The sequence below is a fragment of the Hyla sarda genome, chromosome 2, assembly GCF_029499605.1.
Source record: "Hyla sarda isolate aHylSar1 chromosome 2, aHylSar1.hap1, whole genome shotgun sequence".
NCBI lineage: Eukaryota > Metazoa > Chordata > Amphibia > Anura > Hylidae > Hyla > Hyla sarda.
The window spans coordinates 156,656,702-156,676,204 of NC_079190.1; the positions used below are offsets into that span (position 1 = coordinate 156,656,702).

Genomic DNA, 19,503 nt, shown 5'->3' on the forward strand with positions numbered 1-19,503 from the left:
TTAGGACCAAATACTGACCGCAGCGTTTAACACAAGAATGGAATGAGGAAAATACACTTACTGCAACGACCATTGGGGGTATGCCCCTTTGGACACAAAACCCAAACTAGAGACCCCTAAAACACTGACTTTATTAAATATAACTAAAACATTTCACACAGAAAGAAAAGGTATCAAGGTAATTCATAAAAACCCAGCAGTTCACTGTTATGCTCCAACTTTTTAGGAATAATTTCCAAGTAATTTGCACTACAGGTGATACACTGAAAAAATGAATCCTAGTAATACAGTGTGCTAATGCTAAAACTCGCATTAATATCTGTAGCCCTAAATTCACATGATGGTTAACCATGTCCTGAGCCGAAGTCGGGAGCTCGTGATGACATAGCCCCACCCCCTCATGATGTCACACCCCACCCTGCAAGTCTATGGGAGGGGGAGTGAGGACTGTCACGCCTCCTCCCATAGACCTGAATTGAGGGGGTGGGCCTGACATGATGAGGGGGCGGGGCTATGACGTCACAAGCTCCCGGCATTGGCTTCACAGTTTGTTCCAAACGCTGAGCAGTGGAGTACCCCTTTAAACCTATACTACAGCAATAAGAGTGACTGCTGATATTAACACCACATTATAGCCTCACCATATTCAAGCCTCTGGGTTGTGGCTTGAATTATGGAGTCAGGTGACCTTCTGTAATTTCTAATTTTTTTTTTTCTTTATTAATTTTTCAATTGACATGCACAACATGTATAAAATATCAAATATGAATATATACACATAGCAAAAAAGAAAAAAAAAACATTAAACAACAAGAAACAAAAAGCAACAAACCCCCCATCTTCATCATTCATACTCCATTCTCTCTACCTATTCTGACTATAACTTTAACTTCCTTCCCTAATGCTAGATTTCAAAATTTCTTCATTTTCCATCTATCTTCACCGAACTGGCTTTTCCATACTGCCCTTCTTCCCTCCTGTAAAATCATCTTCTTCTAGGTACTCCTTCCCTAATCTCACTTGAGTTATTCTACTTCACATAAATACATTCAGCTTCCTTTCATTTTTTCTCAGTGTTCCCACATCCTATGTTGCTTTACTCTTAATCTTTCCATAACACATATCTGTTTAAGAGAGATTATCAACTGACTTAGGCTAGGTACTCCTTCCCTAATCTCACGTGAGTTAATCTACTTCACATAAATAAATTCAGCTTCCTTTAATTTTTTCTCAGTGTTCCCACATCCTATGTTGTTCTACTAGAACTTTAGTATTTCCTAATTTATCCAATCTTAATCTTTCCATAACACATATCTGTTTAAGAGAGATTATCAACTGACTTAGGCTAGGTACGGTTGTAGATTTCCAAAGTTTAGCTATTGCTTTACGTGTGGAAACCGTATGGAAGATTATGGTGAGATTTAGTAGAGAAGTAGATTCCAGGCCTATCGACAACAGAGCAACTTCTGGACCCCACCTAAGGGTTGTTACCCCCTTTTAATAATGTTGTTAATAATCTATATATTCCCTTCCACAGCCGTTGTATTGCCACGCACTCCCACCACATATGCAGAAATGTTTCTTTTCCCATCCCACATCGCCAGTAAGCAGGAGAGAGATCAGGATTCATACTGGCTAATGTGGTAAGAGTAATGTACCAACGATACATCATTTTTCTAGCAGACTCTAAATGAGCTATACAATGTGATACCTTATCTGGGATTAAGTCCAAATGAGCCCATTGCTCTGTCGAAATTGAAAGACCCAGATCTCTCTCCCATAACCCTCTAAAATACAGTTGAGGTGGTGGGCTGGAGTGTAATATAGCCTTATAAACTCTATAGATATTCCCTCTCTTTCCCTTTGAGACTTCAGGAAGTAGGGACCATACCTACGCATAAGTCCACCTTCCCTCCACTTTAGGGAGGAGATACAATGGCATAACTGAGGGTATTTAAAAAAGTATTTAGATGGAATCTGAAACTTTGTACAAAAATCTTCACATGATAATAAGGTTAAACACAATGTGCCAAAGCAAATAGCCATACGCCCATATTCGCTGTCAGAGTTGAACTCTATTGACGGCAGGAGTTTTACCGAGCAGGGCTGCCAACCATAGATTCCATCTGCGGGATAGTGCCCCACTCACTTGTGCTTCTAACGAGACCCATTGTGCCATAATTTTTGTTTCTTTTAATACTTATACTTAACACAGATGCAGTACAGTGGGCAGCCATGTTACATACCTGATCTTTTTGACATTTAATTAATTCATTTTGTTCCTGAAGTCTCTGTCCAAGGTCAACCAGTCGTTTCTTGTAGAAATCATTGGACGTCTTTTGATATTCATTCACTGATAATGTTAGCTTCTCATTTTTTGATAAAAGCTAGAAAAAATAACCATTTGACAGAAATAAATGTTATCTTATAACAATTTACTTATTTTCACTAAAATCTAGTAACAACCCCCTACAAAATAACGCCTATTTGAACAAAAGCTTAGGCCTCCTTCACACAACAAACATCCTGGTCTAAAAAGATAGTTCCATCGCTTGATAGCGGTCCAATGTATATCACAAATCATATAAACGCGCACAGATAGGTAAATACCCCATTTAAGTAAACATAACAAGGCAAACAGATTGTACCAAGCCCACACCATACCTAGTTTCAGATATCCCTGTGTAAAAATATAGTTTCAAATATACAGTGGTTATAAAAAGTCTACACACCATTTGCCAGGTTCCTGTGATGTCAAAACTTTTTCCACCTTTAACCTCCCTGGCGGTATGATTCTGTCTGGAAATTTGTACCAAAAGCAGTACAATTTTTTGCATTGAAATTTCACATCTCCCCCCGTCACATTCCCCCTCCCCCCCATATCACATTCTCCCCCCTGTCACATTCATCCCCCCCTGTCACATTCCCCCCCCCTTGTTACATTCTCCCCCCTCCATGTTACATTCCCCTCCCCCCTTGTCACATTCTTCCCCCCTTGTCACATCACCCCCTCATGTCACATTCCCCTCCCCCGTCACATCCCCCCCCTTGTCACATTCCCCCCTCTTGTCCCATTCCCCCCATATCACATTCTCCCCCTCCTTGTCACATTCTTCCCCCCTGTCACATTCATCCCCCCCTGTCACATTCCCCCCCCCTTGTTACATTTTCCCCCTCCATGTTACATTCCCCTCCCCCTTGTCACATCCCCCCCTCATGTCACATTCCCCTCCCCCGTCACATCCCCCCCTTGTCACATTCCCCCCTCTTGTCACATTCCCCCCTATGTCACATTCCCCCCTATGTCACATGTCACATTCCCCCCATGTCACATTCCCCCCTCTGTCACATCCCCCCCCCCCCCCTTCTCACCTTGTCTTGTCCTGCAGCAGCATACACTAGGTTTGCCGGGCAGATTTCAAACCTAGTGTATTTCCTGCAGAACAAGCCCTTTCCCCTTCAGCCAATCACAGGCTTTACACCACTGCGGCCAGTGATTGGCTGAAAAGGGAAAGGTCCTGGAAGATGAATAGTGAAGAGAGCAGGGACCAGAGCGCATGGAGGGGAACGGCATCTGCAGGGATCGGGAGTAGGTAAGCAAAAGGTTTTTTACTTTTACACTTAGCTCAGTGTTTTTCTACCAGGGAGCCTCCAGCTGTTGTGAAACTACTACTCCCAGCATGCTGAGAGTTGTAGTTTTGCAACATCTGGAGGCCCCCTGGTTGAGAAACACTGACTTTTAGTATATGTCTTTACCTGCTCTAGCTGGCCCCCGCCACGGGAGCCGACCTGAGCAGATAATCACATGTTTTCCTGGGGGCTGCATCGCTATATCGCAAAAAGCAAAAATCGCGATTCCATTGCTTTTGCGATATATTGTGCAGCCCACACAGCAACTCTGCAATTCTACCCCGAGCGTGACTCAGGGTTACCGCTTCTAGCAGCGAAAATTAACCCCGAGTCACACTCGGGAATACCGCTAGGCTGGTTAAAGGGGTGTTCTGGGTTTATACATCTTACTCCCTATCCAAAGGATAAGGGATAAGATGTATGATCGCAGGGTCCCATTGCTGGGGGCCCCCGTGATCTCAGGGCAGCCCCCGACAAAATGCCTTTGGATAGGGGATAAGATGCATAAACCTGGAATACCCCTTTAATGTGACCTATAACATGAACAATTCAATTGCGAAACAAACAGAAATCTTTGAGGAAAATAACACACTGTAACCTGTTCGCACGAACGTGCACACCCTAAGGCTATGTTCAGATGATGAAATTTCTGCTGCAGCAGAGTCCCACTGATTTCAATGGATTCTGCTGCACTGTGCACAAGGCAGAATTTTTATGCCGCAGAAATCCTGATTCTGGAGTCCGCAGAGAGAATAGACATGAACTGCATTAAAATCACACTGATTCGTGCAAACAGCAGATCACTACAAAGAAGGATACTTTAAAGCGTCACTGCTAGTTAAAGAGCAGCAGCGCCCTTCCCTCCCCCAGCTGGCTGTTCGATCTGAGTGATGTGCTTTTTATAAAGAAGGGATGACTGGCCTGGGTAGTGGAGCTGTGCTTCACTCAGCTATAACTAGCGATCACAGCAGTTATAAACATTTGACAAGTCTGGGGTGACTGAATGTAAGTTTCTGTGGGTTTAGTGCAATCTGCTCTTCATGTATTTTATTTGTTGTTGGTGGTTCTGAGGTATGTATATTTATTATACATATATGCAGTTATGCACAGTGCACTTTGTATAAAGTGACCCACCTAGTGGTGGTTTGATGAATTTGTAACATATACTTACCCTCAGTGTGTTCGGTCCTAGTTTGAAGGTCTGCCTTTATTTGATGTGTTTGTTATGTATTGTATTTTCTCAATAAAGACTGATGTAGTATTTTAATTATGGATGGCGTGTTATCTATTGATGTTCATGTCTGGACGACAAAAGTCTGCACAAATGTCTGGATGTTAAAAGTTTGCACAAATGACAGTAACACTTTAAAAGGGTTATCCAGTAAAAAAAAATGTTTTCATGTCAACTGCCTCCAGAAAGTTAAACAGATTTGTAAAATACTCCTATTAACCCCTTAACGACCACGAGCATAAACTTACGCTCGTGGCCGGCTCCTGTTATGTGAAGCACGCTCAACAGGTGAGCGCGCTTCATACTTGGCAGGTCCCGGTTGCTATCAGCAGGCAGGACCCGCAGCTAATACCAGACATTGCTGATTGGGCTGATGTCCAGTATTAACCCTTTAGACGACACGATCAAAGTTGACCGCAGCATCTAAAACGGGAGAAAATCGTTGCCAGTTAGATCAGTGGGCTGTTCGGGACCGCCACGGTCAAATCGTGGCGTCTCGAACAGCTGAGAGGACAGCGAGAGGCTTCTTACTTTGTCTCCCACTGTCACTCTGCTGCTCCGTGACTGAGATCCAGGCTGGAGCAGCAGAGCACCGATAACACTGATCAATGCAATGGGCTTTGCATTGGTCAGTGTCTGCAATCAAGGTATTGCATGTTATAGTCCCCTATGTAAAAAAAATTGTTAATAAATGTGATTTAACCCCTTCCCTAATAAAAGTTTGAATCACCCTTCCTATCGGTCGTCAAAAGCGATGACAAATAGCATATCAGGGGCGGGGGGGGGGGGGGGGGGGGGTTAACTTTCGTTTTCCCCGTACTGCCCACCCACAATAGGCGGGGCAGAACGGGGAAACCGAAGGGGACCGGGCGTCGAAGTCCACTTACCTGTCGGTGGAGGCTGCGGGATGTGATCGGCTGCTGTGATCGGCGCGGGCGGCATGTCGTGCGGCTGGCTCCCTGGATCCGACGGAAGCCGGTAAGTTGCCTAGCAACTTCTAGAGGGCTACAGTCTGAGACCACTATACAGTGGTCTCTACACTGTAGCCCTCCAGATGTTGCAAAACTACAACTCCCAGCATGCCCAGACAGCTGTTTGGGCATGCTGGGATTTACAGTTTTGCAACAGCTGGAGGTTTACAGTTTAGAGACCACTGCACAGTGATCTCTAAACTGCCCTCTAGATTTCGCAAAACTACAACTCATAGCATGCCCACACAGCTGTTTGCTGTCTGGGCATGCTGGGATTTGTAGTTTTGCAAAATCTGGAGGTACACAGTTTGGAGATCACTGTGCAGTGGTCTCTAACTGTAGCCCTCCAGATGTTGCAAAACTGCAAATCACAGCATGCCCAAACAGCAAACAGCTGTCTCGGCATGCTGGGAGTTGTAGTTGCGTACCTCCAGCTGTTGCATAACTACATCTCCCAGCATGAGTACATGCTGGGAGTTGTAATTTTGAAACAGCTGGAGGCACACTGGTTGGAAAATACTGAGTTAGGTAACAGAACCTAACTGAAGATTTTCCAACCAGTGTGGCTCCAGCTGTTGCAAAACGACAACTCCCAGCATGCACGGTCTGTCAGTACATGCTGGGAGTTGTAGTTTTGAAACAGCTGGAGGTTTGCCCCCCCCCCCCCCCCCATGTGAACGTACAGGGTACATTCACACGGGCAGGTTTACAGTAAGTTTCTTGCTTCAAGTATGAGCAAATTTCTAGCAGGAAGCTCACTGTAAACTTCTGCCAGTGTGCGTGTACCCTAAAAACACTACACTACACTAACACATAATAAAGGGTAAAACACTACATATACACTGTCCCCCCCCCCCCCCCCCATAAAAATGAAAAACTTATTGTACGGCAGTGTTTCCAAAACGGAGCCTCCAGCTGTTGCAAAATAACAACTCCCAGCATTTCCGGACAGCCACTGACTGTCCAGGCATGCTGGGAGTTTAGCAACAGCTGGAAGCACCATGTTTGGGAATCACTGGCGTAGAATACCCCTATGCAATCCCTAATTTAGTCCTCAAATGCGCATGGCGCTCTCTCACTTCGGAGCCCTGTCGCATTTCAAGGAAACAGTTTATGGGGTATTTCCGTACTCGGGAGGAATTGCACTACAAATTTTGGGGGGCTTTTTCCCCTTTTACCCCTTATGAAAAGGAAAAGTTGGGGGCTACACCAGCCTGTTAGTGTAAAAAAAATATATATATATTTTACACTAACATGCTGGTGTTGTCACATACGTTTTATTTTCACAAGAGGTAAAAGGAAAAAAAAGACCCCCAAAATTTGTAACGCAATTTCTCCTGAGTACGGAAATACCCCATATGTGGGCGTAAAATGCTCTGCAGGCGCACAACAAGGATCAGGAGTGAGAGCGCACTATGTACATTTGAAGCCTAAATTGGTAATTTGCACAGGGGTGGCTGATTTTACAGCGGTTCTGACATAAACACAAAAAAAGAAATACCCACATGTGACCCCATTTTGGAAACTACACCCCTCACGGAAGGTAACAAGGGGTATAGTGAGCCTTAACACCCCACAGGTGTTTAATGAAAATTCTTCAAAGTTGGATGGAAAAATGTTATCCCAAATTTTTCATTTTCACAAGGAAAAATTGGAAAAAAGCCCCCCAAAATTTGTAACCCCATTTCTTCTGAGTAAGAACATACCCCATATGTGGATGTAAAGTGCTCTGCTGATGAACTACAATGCTCAGAAGAGAAGGAGCGCCATTGGGATTTTGAAGAGAAATTTTGTCCGGAATTGAAGGCCATGTGTGTTTACAAAGCCCCCATAGTGCCAGAACAATGGACCCCCCCCCCCCCCCCCCACATGTGACCCCATTTTGGAAACTACACCCCTCACGTAATGTAATAAGGGGTACAGTGAGAATTTACGCCCCACAGGTGTCTGACAGATTTTTGGAACTGTGGTCCGTGAAAATGAAAAATTTAATTTTTCATTTGCACAGCCCACTGTTCCAAAGATCTGTCAAACGCCAGTGGGGTGTAAATACTCACTGCACCCCTTATTAAATTCTGTGAGGGGTGTAGTTTCCAAAATGGGGTCACATAAGGGGGGGGTCCACTGTTCTGGCACCATGGAGGGCTTTGTAAACGCACATGGCCCACGACTTCTATTCCAACCAAATTCTGTCTCCAAAAGCTCAAAGGTGCTCCTCCTCTTCTGAGCATTGACGTCCACACATTGGGTATTTCCATACTCAGAAGAAATGGGGTTACAAATTTTGGGGGTCATTTTCTCCTATTATCCCTTGTAAAAATTTAAAATTTGGGGGAAAACTAGCATTTTAGTGAAAAAAAAAAAAACAATCATTTACACATCCAACTTTAACAAAAAGTCGTGAAACACCTGTGGGGTGTTAAGGCTCACTGGACCCCTTGTTACGTGCCTTGAGGGGTGTAGTTACCAAAATAGTATGTCATGTATTTTTTTTTTGCTGTTCTGGCACCATAACGGCTTCCTAAATGCGACATGCCCCCCAAAAACCATTTCAGGAAAAACTCACTCTCCAAAATCCCACTGTCTCTCCTTCCCTTCTGAGCCCTCTAGTGCACCCGCCGAACACTTGACATACACATATGAGGTATTTCCTTACTCGAGAGAAATTGGGTTACACATTTTAGGAAGATTTCTCTCCTTTTACCCCTTGTAAAAATTCAAAAACTGGGTCTACAAGAATTTTCTCCTTCAATTTGCTGCTATTCCTGTGAAACACCTAAAGGGTTAATAAACCTTTTGAATGTCATTTTAAATACTTTGAGGGGAGCAGTTTTTATAATGGGGTCATGTGTGGGGTATTTCTAATAAGAAGGCCCTTCAAATCCACTTCAAAACAGAACTGGTCCCTGAAAAATTTCGATTTTGAAAATGTTGTGAAAAATTGGAAAATTGCTGCTATAATTTGAAGCCCTCTGATGTCTTCCAAAAGTAAAAACATGTCAACTTTATGATGCAAACATAAAGTAGACATGTTGTATATGTGAATCAATATATAATTTATTTGGAATATTCATTTTCCTTATAAGCAGAGAGCTTCAAAGTAAAAAAAAAAAAGCAAAATTTTCAATTTTTTCATCAAATTTTGGAATTTTTCACCAAGAAATTATGCAAGTATCGACAAAATTTTACCACTAACATAAAGTAGAATATGTCACGAAAAAACTATCTCGGAATCAGAATGAAAGGTAAAAGCATCCCAGAGTTATTAATGCTTAAAGTGAAAGTGGTCAGATGTTCAAAAAATGGCCGGGTCCTACAGTGAAAATTGGCTGGGTCCTTAAGGGGTTAAGGACAATTTTATTTTTAAGTTTTCGTTTTTTCCTCCTTGCCTTTTAAAAATCATAACTCTTTTATATTTTCATCCACAGACTAGTATGAGGGCTTCTTTTTTACGTGACCAGTTGTCCTTTGTAATGACATCACTCATTTTACCATAAAATGTATGGCGCAACCAAAATAACACTATTTGTGTGGGGAAATTGATAAGAAAACCGCAATTTTGAGGGCTCATTTTCTGCGCCATGATCTGTAATTTTTTTTATACCACATTTGCATATATAAACCTTTTAATAAATTTTTTTATCAATTTTTTTGGGAATAAAATGTTATTAAAAAAAGCAGCAATTTTGGTATTTTTTTTTTTACGTTCACGCCGTTCACCGTATGGGATAATTAACATTATATTTTAATAGTTTGGATATTTACGCACGCTGCAATACCAAATATGTTTATAAAAAAAACATTTTTTTTACACTTTTTGGGGGTAAAATGGGGAAAAACTGACAATTTACATTATTATTGGGGGAAGGGATTTTTCAAATTTTTTTAACTTTTATTTTTACTTTTTTTACACTTTAATAGTCCCCATAGGGTACTATTTATTGCAATAATTTGATTGCTAATACTCATCAGTGCTATGCATAGGGCATAGCACTGATTAGTGTTATCGGCTATCGTTTTCTCTAGTCTGCTCGATCTTAGACCAGAGCAGAAGACGCCGGGAGAAGGACGGAGGCAGGTGAGGGAACCTCCGTCCGCCATTACAGATGATCGGATCGCCGCGGCAACGCTGCGGTCGATCCGATCATGCATTTTTCTGACCGCACTCCCGCAGATGCGGCATCTGAGGGGTGATCACGGCGAACGCAGATGTCCGCCATTACCGGCGGGTCCCTAGTCAGCAGCCGGGAACTGCCGCGCATGACCCGAGCATCGCGTTAAGTACCGCCTCACCAGGACGTACATTTACGGTCTGTGTCGTTAAGGCTAGGATTCCACACAGGTTTTTTTCCACACAGCTTTTTTCCTGTGTGTAAACCTAGCCTAAGGATAACACACGCATCAGCCATGTGGATAAGCACTAAATCAAGGCCACTGACAGCAATGAAACAGTCTACTTTATCAACTTTCATAATATGAGATATAGGACAGAAATAAAACATTTCAATACTAAAGTACATTTGCACAGGGTAAGCAGAACCTCCACAAAAATGTAGGCATGTGGGTGCGGTTTCATTCACATGCTTGTGCTTTAATATTAAAGGGTGTATTCACATGTTGCAGTTGAGTCGCATATATAGCTGCATCAAAGCCCCATCAAGAACACCATGGGGGGAATGTATTATAGAGTGTAGGATACCCTGTTTTCCTTGTGGTATATTTGACGTGGCTGGAACTAATTTATCAAAAGGTTGCTCGGCCTTTCATGAATTATATGTAGAAGCATTAGTGATGACTGGAAATACTGCTCAGTATAGAGGGGGAGATTTATCAAAACCTGTCCATAGCAACCAATCAGATCGCTTCTTTCATTTTGCAGAGGCCTTGTTAAAAATGAAAGAAGTGATCTGATTGGTTGCTATGGGCAACTCAGCAACTTTTGCTCTGGACAGGTTTTGATAAATCTCCCCCAGAGACTTTTTTCCAATTGGTCTGACTTGGTGTGATTAATGAATAATTGTGGTCCATTGCACATAAATTACAGTAGCAACTTTTTCAAAAGTCCCAAATGATACATTGATGACCACTGTAAAAAAAACTTATACAGTACACTGAAATGCAGTGGTGTGTCAAAAATGTTATACATGAAAAGTCACCCAAAAAAAAAAAGATCCAGCACAGATTGCTGTAGTTTTCTAGTGACAATGGGGGAGATTTATCAAAACCTGTCCAGAGAAAAAGATTGCTGAGTTGCCCATAGCAACCAATCAGCTCACTTCTTTCATTTTTAACTAGGACTCTGCAAAATGAAAGAAGCGATCTGATTGGTTGATATGGGCATTGAACAGGTTTTCCTTTGCACAGGTTTTGATAAATCTCCCCCAATATTACACACATAAAAGGGTAAAGACCATATTAATATCTCCCCGTGTGCGTTTTACTGCGATTGCCATGGTTTTGCAAAGCAGTAACTGGCCATATGGTTTTTACAAGGGAAATCTGCCAAATATATATATTTCACCTGTTAGAACCAAGCAAAATGGGGGCAAATCACAGTAAAACCACTGTTTGGACATAATGTACAATTATAACTATATACTAAATTTTCTGTACTGCAAAATGCCAAACTCCCAATTCTGAAGGTAAAAATAGATAAGCACCCCCGCCAATGATGGACACAATAGGAGCCACGTGACCGGCACTTCTCTAAACAACTTAATAGAGAAGAAACAAGCTACTGTTTCACAGTATTTTACTTCTAAAATAGACATGAAATTAAAAAGGTGGAGAACTGTAGCAATACCTGGCTCTTCTCCTTCTCATGCTCCTGGTAAAGAAGATGTAGGCGCTTTTCCCACTTTTCTTCCTTCAGATGAAAAAAGAAATAATATATTGATTTTAATATGCAAAATAACTGTAGAAAGTGTAGTGTGAACTGAATTGTAACTATACCTGCATTTCAAGAAGTTTTTTCACACTCTGAACATCATGTGGACATGAAGATTTGCCCTCCTCTGTATCACTTGGTGGGCTCTCCTGCAGAGTGCCAAGGCCAGATCTCCTGTGCAGACTGTCTTTTTTTATTTCATGAAGCTCCTGAAATCGATATTGGTAAATTGTGTGTCATCTTATAGGGAGTATGTCAGCAGATGTTTTATGCTGCCCAAATCGCAGCATGAAATCTCAACAGGCTCTCTTGTTATAACAACTATGAATCACTTCGAATTGCTGCAGTGTTTCAAGGGTTTAAGGGCTCGTTCTCACAAGCCAATTTTATTTCAAAGGGACAGGCTCTCTAAGGGCTGGCCGCAGTAGATTTTCAGCAGCAGAATCTCCCCCGCGGGAAATCAATCGCAGACCCCATTGAAGTTTATGGGGTCTGCTGTGGATTTTTAACAGTGGAGATTCCGCCGCTGAAAATCAGTTGTGGACAGCCCGCAGAGAGCCCGTCCCTTTCAAACTCGTAGTGGCAAAGCCGCTGCAAGTTTAAAGCAAAATTTGCTCATGTGAATGAGCTCTAAGGGTGAGTTCACACCTGCGTATGTTTGCTGCAGATTTGTTACTGCAGACCCATGGGCAGCAAAATTTGATGTAGTGTAAATGAATATAAATAAATAGCTGAATATGGCAGAAAATCAACACCATAAAATACACAGTGTCAAATCTGCAGCGGATTATGTACGTGTGTATGCACCCTATGCACTATACACTAGGTGCGGCCTCCCTGGTTCGGCTTAAGTTACATGTCTGCATACATCAATAGGGAGAGGCCTGTCAATCAAGCTGAGCTGGGCAAGAAGATGCCAGGGTGCTGTCCTCCGGAACGTGTTTTCCTGTTTGCACTTGCTTTGATCTCAATAAATTGGTCCAGTTTTGGTTCACACAACATCTCTGGTCTGATTGTTCTCCTTTACCCTGTAAACTAGCAGTGCCAACATCAAAGGGTTTTTCCACTAAAATCAGAAGTGGATCCATAAGGAAGGAGAAGTATAAGTCCTTCCTTTAAATTTCACATTTTGTATGAATACACTTCTCACTTTGGCTCAAAAACTGCAGTGGCAGTATTAAAAAAAAACACCAGAAAAAAGCCTGTGTGGAAATTTAGCCTTAGGCTAGATCCACACTCCGTTATGCTAATATCTACCACTGCGTACTGACAGAAGGCCCATTTACATTAATGGACAGAACATAGTCAACTAGTGACTACGTTCAGACCATGTATTTTTATACACAAAATAAGTGTATAATTGCATTGACTATGTTCCTTCAGTAAACTCACTTGGCCAGCTAATAGCACGCTACGGTATAACTTTTTGAAAGGCTGCCAACATACACCTTTAACCCCTTAAGGACTCAGGGTTTTTCAGTTTTTGCACCTTCGTTTTTTCCTCCTTACCTTTTAAAAATCATATCCCTTTCAATTTCCACCTAAAAATCCATATTATGGCTTATTTTTTGTGTCACCAATTCTACTTTGCAGTGACATTAGACATTTTACCCAAAAATTCACGGCGAAAGGGAAAAAAAAATCATTGTGCAACAAAATCGAAGAAATAATGCCATTTTGTAACTTTTGGGGGCTTCCGTTTCTACGCAGTGCATATTTCGGTAACAATGACACCTTATTATTCAGTAGGACCATACGGTTAAAATGTCACCCAACTTATATAGGTTTGATTTTGTCGTACTTCTGGAAAAAATCATAACTACATGCAGGAAAATGTATACGTTTAAAAATGTCCTATTTTGACCTCTATAACTTTTTTATCTTTCCACGTACAGGGCGGTATGAGGACTCATTTTTTGCGCCGTGATCTTTAGTTTTTATCGGTATGATTTTTGTTTTGATCGGAGTTTTTGATCACTTTTTATTCATTTTTTAATGGTATAAAAAGTGACCAAAAATAAGCTTTTTTTGGACTTTGGAATTTTTTTGCGCGTACGCCATTGACCGTGCGGTTTAATTAATAATATATTTTTATAGTTCGGACATTTATGCACGCGGCGATACCACATATGTTTATTTATTTATTTTTTTTTACTTACATTGTTTGATTTTTTTTATGGGAAAAGGGGGGTGATTCAAACAAAAGGGGGTAAAATGACCTTTATTAACACTTTTTTTTGCAGTGTTAAAGGTCCCATAGGGACCTATAACACTGCACACACTGATCTCTCATGCTGATCACCGGCGTGTATTAACACGCCTGTGATCGGTGTTATGGCCGCTTGACTGCTCCTGCATGGATCTCAGGCACGGAGCAGTCATTCGTCGATCGGACACCGAGGAGGCAGGTAAGGGCCCTCCCGGTGTCCTGTAAGCTGTTCGGGATGGCGCGATTTCACCGCCCGACTGAGCAGCAGGGATACTTTCACTTCAGACGCGGCGGTCAGTTCTGATCGCCGCATCTGAAGGGTTAATACAGGACATCACCGCGATTAGCCGCGGGTCCCGGCCGTTGATAGCCGCCGGGACCGACCCGATATGACGCGGGAGCCGGCGGAGGACGTAAATATACGTCCTGCGTTGTTAAGGGGTTAACCTACTTAGGAGATGTGATTCCACCTTATGTGGATGTAAAATAAAGTCTTTTATGGCTTTATATAAAATGCAACCAGTAATGGACACTTACATTTTCTAAACAGGTGTTCTTGGATGTCACTTCCTTAAGCTCTTTCATAAATGACTCTGTTACTTTGTTCAATTTATCTTCAAATTTTTCTCTTTCTTCTTTTTTCCATTCATCGAACTTTTTTGAAACATCTTGTTCAATTGATTTTCTAAGTTCGTTTTCCTGTATCTATAAGAAACAGATTTACACAGGCTTTACACAGGGGTTTGTGCATCTATGTAAGTCTATGAGACACTCATAGACTTACATAGAGAAAGTGACTTCACACACAACCCCCGTCCTAGCTATGGCATGTCCACGCAGAAGTTTAACGGACGGACAATCTGCCATGTGAACATACTCTAAGACATCTTACCTGTGAAAGTTTCTCTAAATGAGCTGCTTGTTCTGCTTCCAGCTGACTTTTGGTAAGCCGTAATTCTTCTTTTAGACAGTTTACCTCATGCTGCAGTTTATTACTTGACTGGATATTTTGCTTTCCTATATAGAAAGAAGACATCATTTATTTACCTCTAGTACCGTGAAAACACCTAGAGCTGGGCGGTATGACCAAATATGTGTATCACAGTATTTTTTTTTACTTACGGCGGTTCCATGGTATATAACAATATTTTCACCCCCCAATCATGTGACCCGTGCGCGGTGTTCGCCGACCCCCCCCCCCCCCCCAAATCATATGACCCACCAGCGCTGTTCTGCCCCCCCAATTAATGATCAGCCCAGCGGGGTACTACTCACAGATGTCACCTTCAAGCACTGCCCTCCTCCTCTTTGTTGGGGGTCGCTGGCGCTGGAACTCACTGTACGCCAGTGGTCTCCAACCTGCAGATCTCCAGTTGATGCAAAACTACAACTCCCAGCATGCCCGGACATGCTGCGAGTTGTAGTTTTGCAACAGCTGGAGGTCCGCAGGTTGGAGACCACTGCTGTACAAGAGACAAACAAAGAGGAGGAAGGCAGTGCTTGAAGGTGACATCTGTGAGTAGTAGCCCGCTGGGCTGATCATTAATTGGGGGGGGGGTCAGAACAGTGCTGGCGGGTAACATAGGATTAGTTCCCCGATGTGGGGACAGCGCTGCGCTGGGCTGATGATACATTCCCGAGGGGGAGGGGCCCAACCGGTATTGTGCAGCCCAAAGAATTCGGTATTCGGCATGAACCGGTATACCGCCCAGCCCTAAAAACACCTACAGTAGATGTTTCTGTATCTCCCATTTCTATGGAGAATGGCCACACATAAACAGTATAGGGGCAATTTAAAGGGGTACTCCGCTGCTCAGCATTTGGGCTAAGACGTCACAAGCTCTCGGCACCGGCTCCAGCGTTCGGAACAGTTTGTTCCAAACGCTGAGCAGCGGAGTACCCCTTTAATAACAGGTTTAGAGCTTTTTTGGGCTAGAAAAGTCACAGAAATGGCTCTATTGTGCAAAATTTGATTTTGATATAAATGGTTTTGGTATACACTTTTAGTTTTTCACTTTGCAGTGGTTGCTGATTTATGAAGTGCCACTGATGTCTGCCGCAAAGCCCTCAATTTGTTGCAAATCTACACCAGTGCCGACCTGGCTTACAAAACTTGCTGTAGATGGCACTTTAATTAAAGGGGTATTCCAGGCCAAAACTTTTTTTTATATATCAACTGGCTCCGGAAAGGTAAACAGATTTGTAAATTACTTCTATTAAAAATTTTTAATCCTTCCAATAGTTATTAGCTTCTGAAGTTGAGTTGTTGTTTTCTGTCTAACTGCTCTCTGATGACTCATGTCCCGGGAGGTGTGCAGTTCCTATGGAGATATTCTCCCATCATGCACAGCTCCCAGGACGTGACATCATCATTGAGCAGTTAGACAGAAAACTTCAGAAGCTAATAACTATTGGAAGGATTAAGATTTTTAAATGGAAGTAATTTACAAATCTGTTTAAATTTCCAGAGCCAGTTCATATATATATAAAAAAAGGTTTTGCCTGGAATACTCCTTTAAGTTGCACAAAGTCGAAGAGGAGGAATCCTAAAAAGTGGTATTTTGAAGTGATTTATTGTTTTTTCCTTATCCAAATGTATCAACCCCCTTGCGATATTATGATAAAAATGTTGTACGTAAGCAAAACCACAGCAAAAATAAATGGCTTCAAAACATACTTTAAAATACACACAATAATAAATGTTCCTCTATATCTTTGCCAAGCACCTGGAATCTCTTAGGTTGTGTTTACACGTTGTGGCTAATTAGCAGTACCTTAACTAAGTAACTAACACATGGGTTTTGCTTCAAAATGGCAGAAATTGCAGTACAAATGTTTTACAAAATGCTTTTTTGGTCATTTGTGGTAAGACACAGCAAAAAAAACATGTGGTAATTAGTGGTGGTACTGCTAATTAGCCGCAATGGGTTAACACAGCCTTAGAGTATGTCGCCATTCAGCCATAAATCATGACAGCATGCGGTGGAGACACGGAGTGCATCTGCAGTGTATTTCATGCTGCGGGTGCGCTGATGGCAGTTACCTGCTGCAACGGGGTAGCTCTGCGGATCTGCACATAGGGGTGGATTTCCTGCTCTGCATCTGCTACGAGTAGGAACTGTGTCTACAGCGAGAAATCAGCCTCTACGAGCAGACACACAGAGATACCCAGTCGCAGCACGGAGCTTGTTCTTATGACTGCTGTCGGCATATAATACGTTGCCCTCAGAGCTATATTTAAAGTGTCATAGAAAAGGGACTGAATACTAAAGTCCATGAAAAATGTAAGCTTTTCTTTTTTAAGAAATCCACAAAAATTTCAAAAATTCTGATAGGTGTGAAAATTGATATTTATTTGTTATTTTACCACAAAGCCACAACATAACAAACTGTGAAAAAAGTGAAAAGCCTGAAGGCTTTCAGAACACAGGGGATAAGTTGCTAGAGGCTTCCGACTGCCCCTCATAATCTCGAGTATCCCATCAGAATGGTGCGGCGGATGCTGGTGCACTGCCGCTCCAATCATTGTCTAAGGCAAGGTCAGAGGTCAGAGATAAGCACAGCATTTTCTATCTCTGGCAGCTTCAGTGCACATCCACCACACCATTCCAATGGCAGGAGCCCATTCATAAGACCTAGGTGATTACTGGCAGTCAAACCCCACCATGGTCTTACAGAGGGGATAAGTGTTCATGGTGGGACAATAGCTGAAAAGGAGTAGCATTTCGAAACACTGTTGCGACCAAGGCTTGCGTTCATAATAGGGCTGGGCGGTATACCGGTTCATACCGAATACCAAATTTTTTGGGCTGCACGATATGAATTTTCCCCCATACCGCAATACCGGTTGGGCCCCTCCCCCTCGGGAATGTATTATCAGCCCAGCGCAGCGCTGTCCCCACATCGGGGAACGAATCATATGTTACCCGCCAGCATTGTTCTGCTCCCCCCAATTAATGATCAGCCCAGCGGGGTACTACTCACATATGTCAAGCACTGCCCTCCTCCTCTTTGTTGGGGGCCGCCGGGCGCTGGAACTCTATACTGTACGCCAGTGGTCTCCAACCTGCAGACCTCCAGATGTTGCAAAACTACAACTCCCAGCATGCCCGGACAGCCAACGTCTGTCAGGGCATGCTTGGAGTTGTAGTTTTGCAACAGCTGGAGGTCCGCAGGTTTGAGACCACTCCAGTACGCTGTATTCCTATGCCCGGGCTGCAAAAGATAAAGAAAATAAACTGTAACTCACCTACGCCGGCCACACGCTGGGGACGGGAACATCGGACAGCCGTCAGCCTATCACCGGCCGGAGCGATGTCCCACCCCGGCCAGTGATAGGCTGAGCCCACTGTCATGTAAGGAGCTCTGGCCGGCTTCTTACATGACAGTGCGCTCAGCCTATCACTGTCCGGGGCGGGACATTGCTGCGGCCGGTGATAGGCTGACGGCTGTCCGACGTTCCAGTCCCAAGGGACAGCGTGTGGCCGACGTAGGTGAGTTACAGTTCATTTTCTGTATATTTTGCAGCCCGGGCATAGGGATACAGCGTACAGCAGTGGTCTCCAACCTGCGGACCTCCAGCTGTTGCAAAACTACAACTCCCAGCATGCCCGGACAGCCATTGGCTGTCCGGGCATGCTGGGAGTTGTAGTTTTGCAACAACTGGAGGTCCGCAGGTTGGAGACCACTGGCGTACAGTGAGTGATTTTTTCACCGCACACCGGCGGCCCCCAACAAACAGGAGGAGGGCAGTGCTTGAAGGTGACATATGTGAGTAGTACCCCGCTGGGCTGATCATTAATTGGGGGGGAGCAGAACAGTGCTGGCGGGTCACATGATTTGGGGGGGGGGGGGGGAGCCGAACAGCGCGCGCGGGTCACATGATTGGGGCGGGGGGTCAGAACAGCGCTGGCGGGTCACATGATTGGGGGGTGAAAATACCATTATATAACGTGGAACCGCCGTAAGTAAAAAAAATACCGTGATACACATATTTGGTCATACCGCCCAGCTCTAGTTCATAATATGGATGCAGAAATGCAGCTGTATTAAACTTGTGTTAAACTTGCCAACATCTATGCATTGTTATAAACATAAGTTAACTTTTAGCAAGAACATCATTTTTATGTCTCCCTAAAAATAGGCGCATTGCACTGGCGACACAACAGAGACTGGCTAACCATGAAATTTCAGAGTAAAAATGAAGGCTTTATTTTTTGTAAAAAATGACCCTGTGTCAAATTAAATGAAATTCAAAGGTGAGAAGCTTTTTCTCTGGCTCCATTTATCTGCATGGCCAGATCTACCTCTCCTGACATACTTTTCACCTCTTTTGTGCTACCAACTAGTGTACAGGCTTTCAGCCGACAAATCAGGCTGGCAGACAACTAATGAAATGTTCTGCTTCATCAACAAGGGCATTCATGTCTGATATGAGGAAGAGTGCCAGCAGAGCAGAACTCTACAGAAGGCGCCGAACAACTATATTGAGCATTTCAAGAGGACTTCACTTTAAAAGTCTGACACTAGGCTGTTTGTAGAAATTACTCCAAATACCCAAGAGTGCAGACTGCTT

At 43.1% G+C, this 19,503-nt stretch overlaps 1 protein-coding gene across 1 annotated transcript in view; it reads right to left on the reverse strand.

The window, feature by feature from the left end:
* Positions 1 to 19,503, reverse strand: part of DZIP1 (DAZ interacting zinc finger protein 1) — an 89,865-nt gene that overhangs the window by 42,393 nt on the left and 27,969 nt on the right. Inside the window, exons 4-8 of the mRNA XM_056555599.1 lie at positions 14,821 to 14,945; positions 14,466 to 14,633; positions 11,785 to 11,928; positions 11,636 to 11,698; positions 2,247 to 2,387 (exon numbers count right to left, since the gene is read on the reverse strand). Coding sequence (XP_056411574.1) covers positions 2,247 to 2,387; positions 11,636 to 11,698; positions 11,785 to 11,928; positions 14,466 to 14,633; positions 14,821 to 14,945 — 641 coding nt within the window. The remainder of the gene's footprint in view (positions 1 to 2,246; positions 2,388 to 11,635; positions 11,699 to 11,784; positions 11,929 to 14,465; positions 14,634 to 14,820; positions 14,946 to 19,503) is intronic.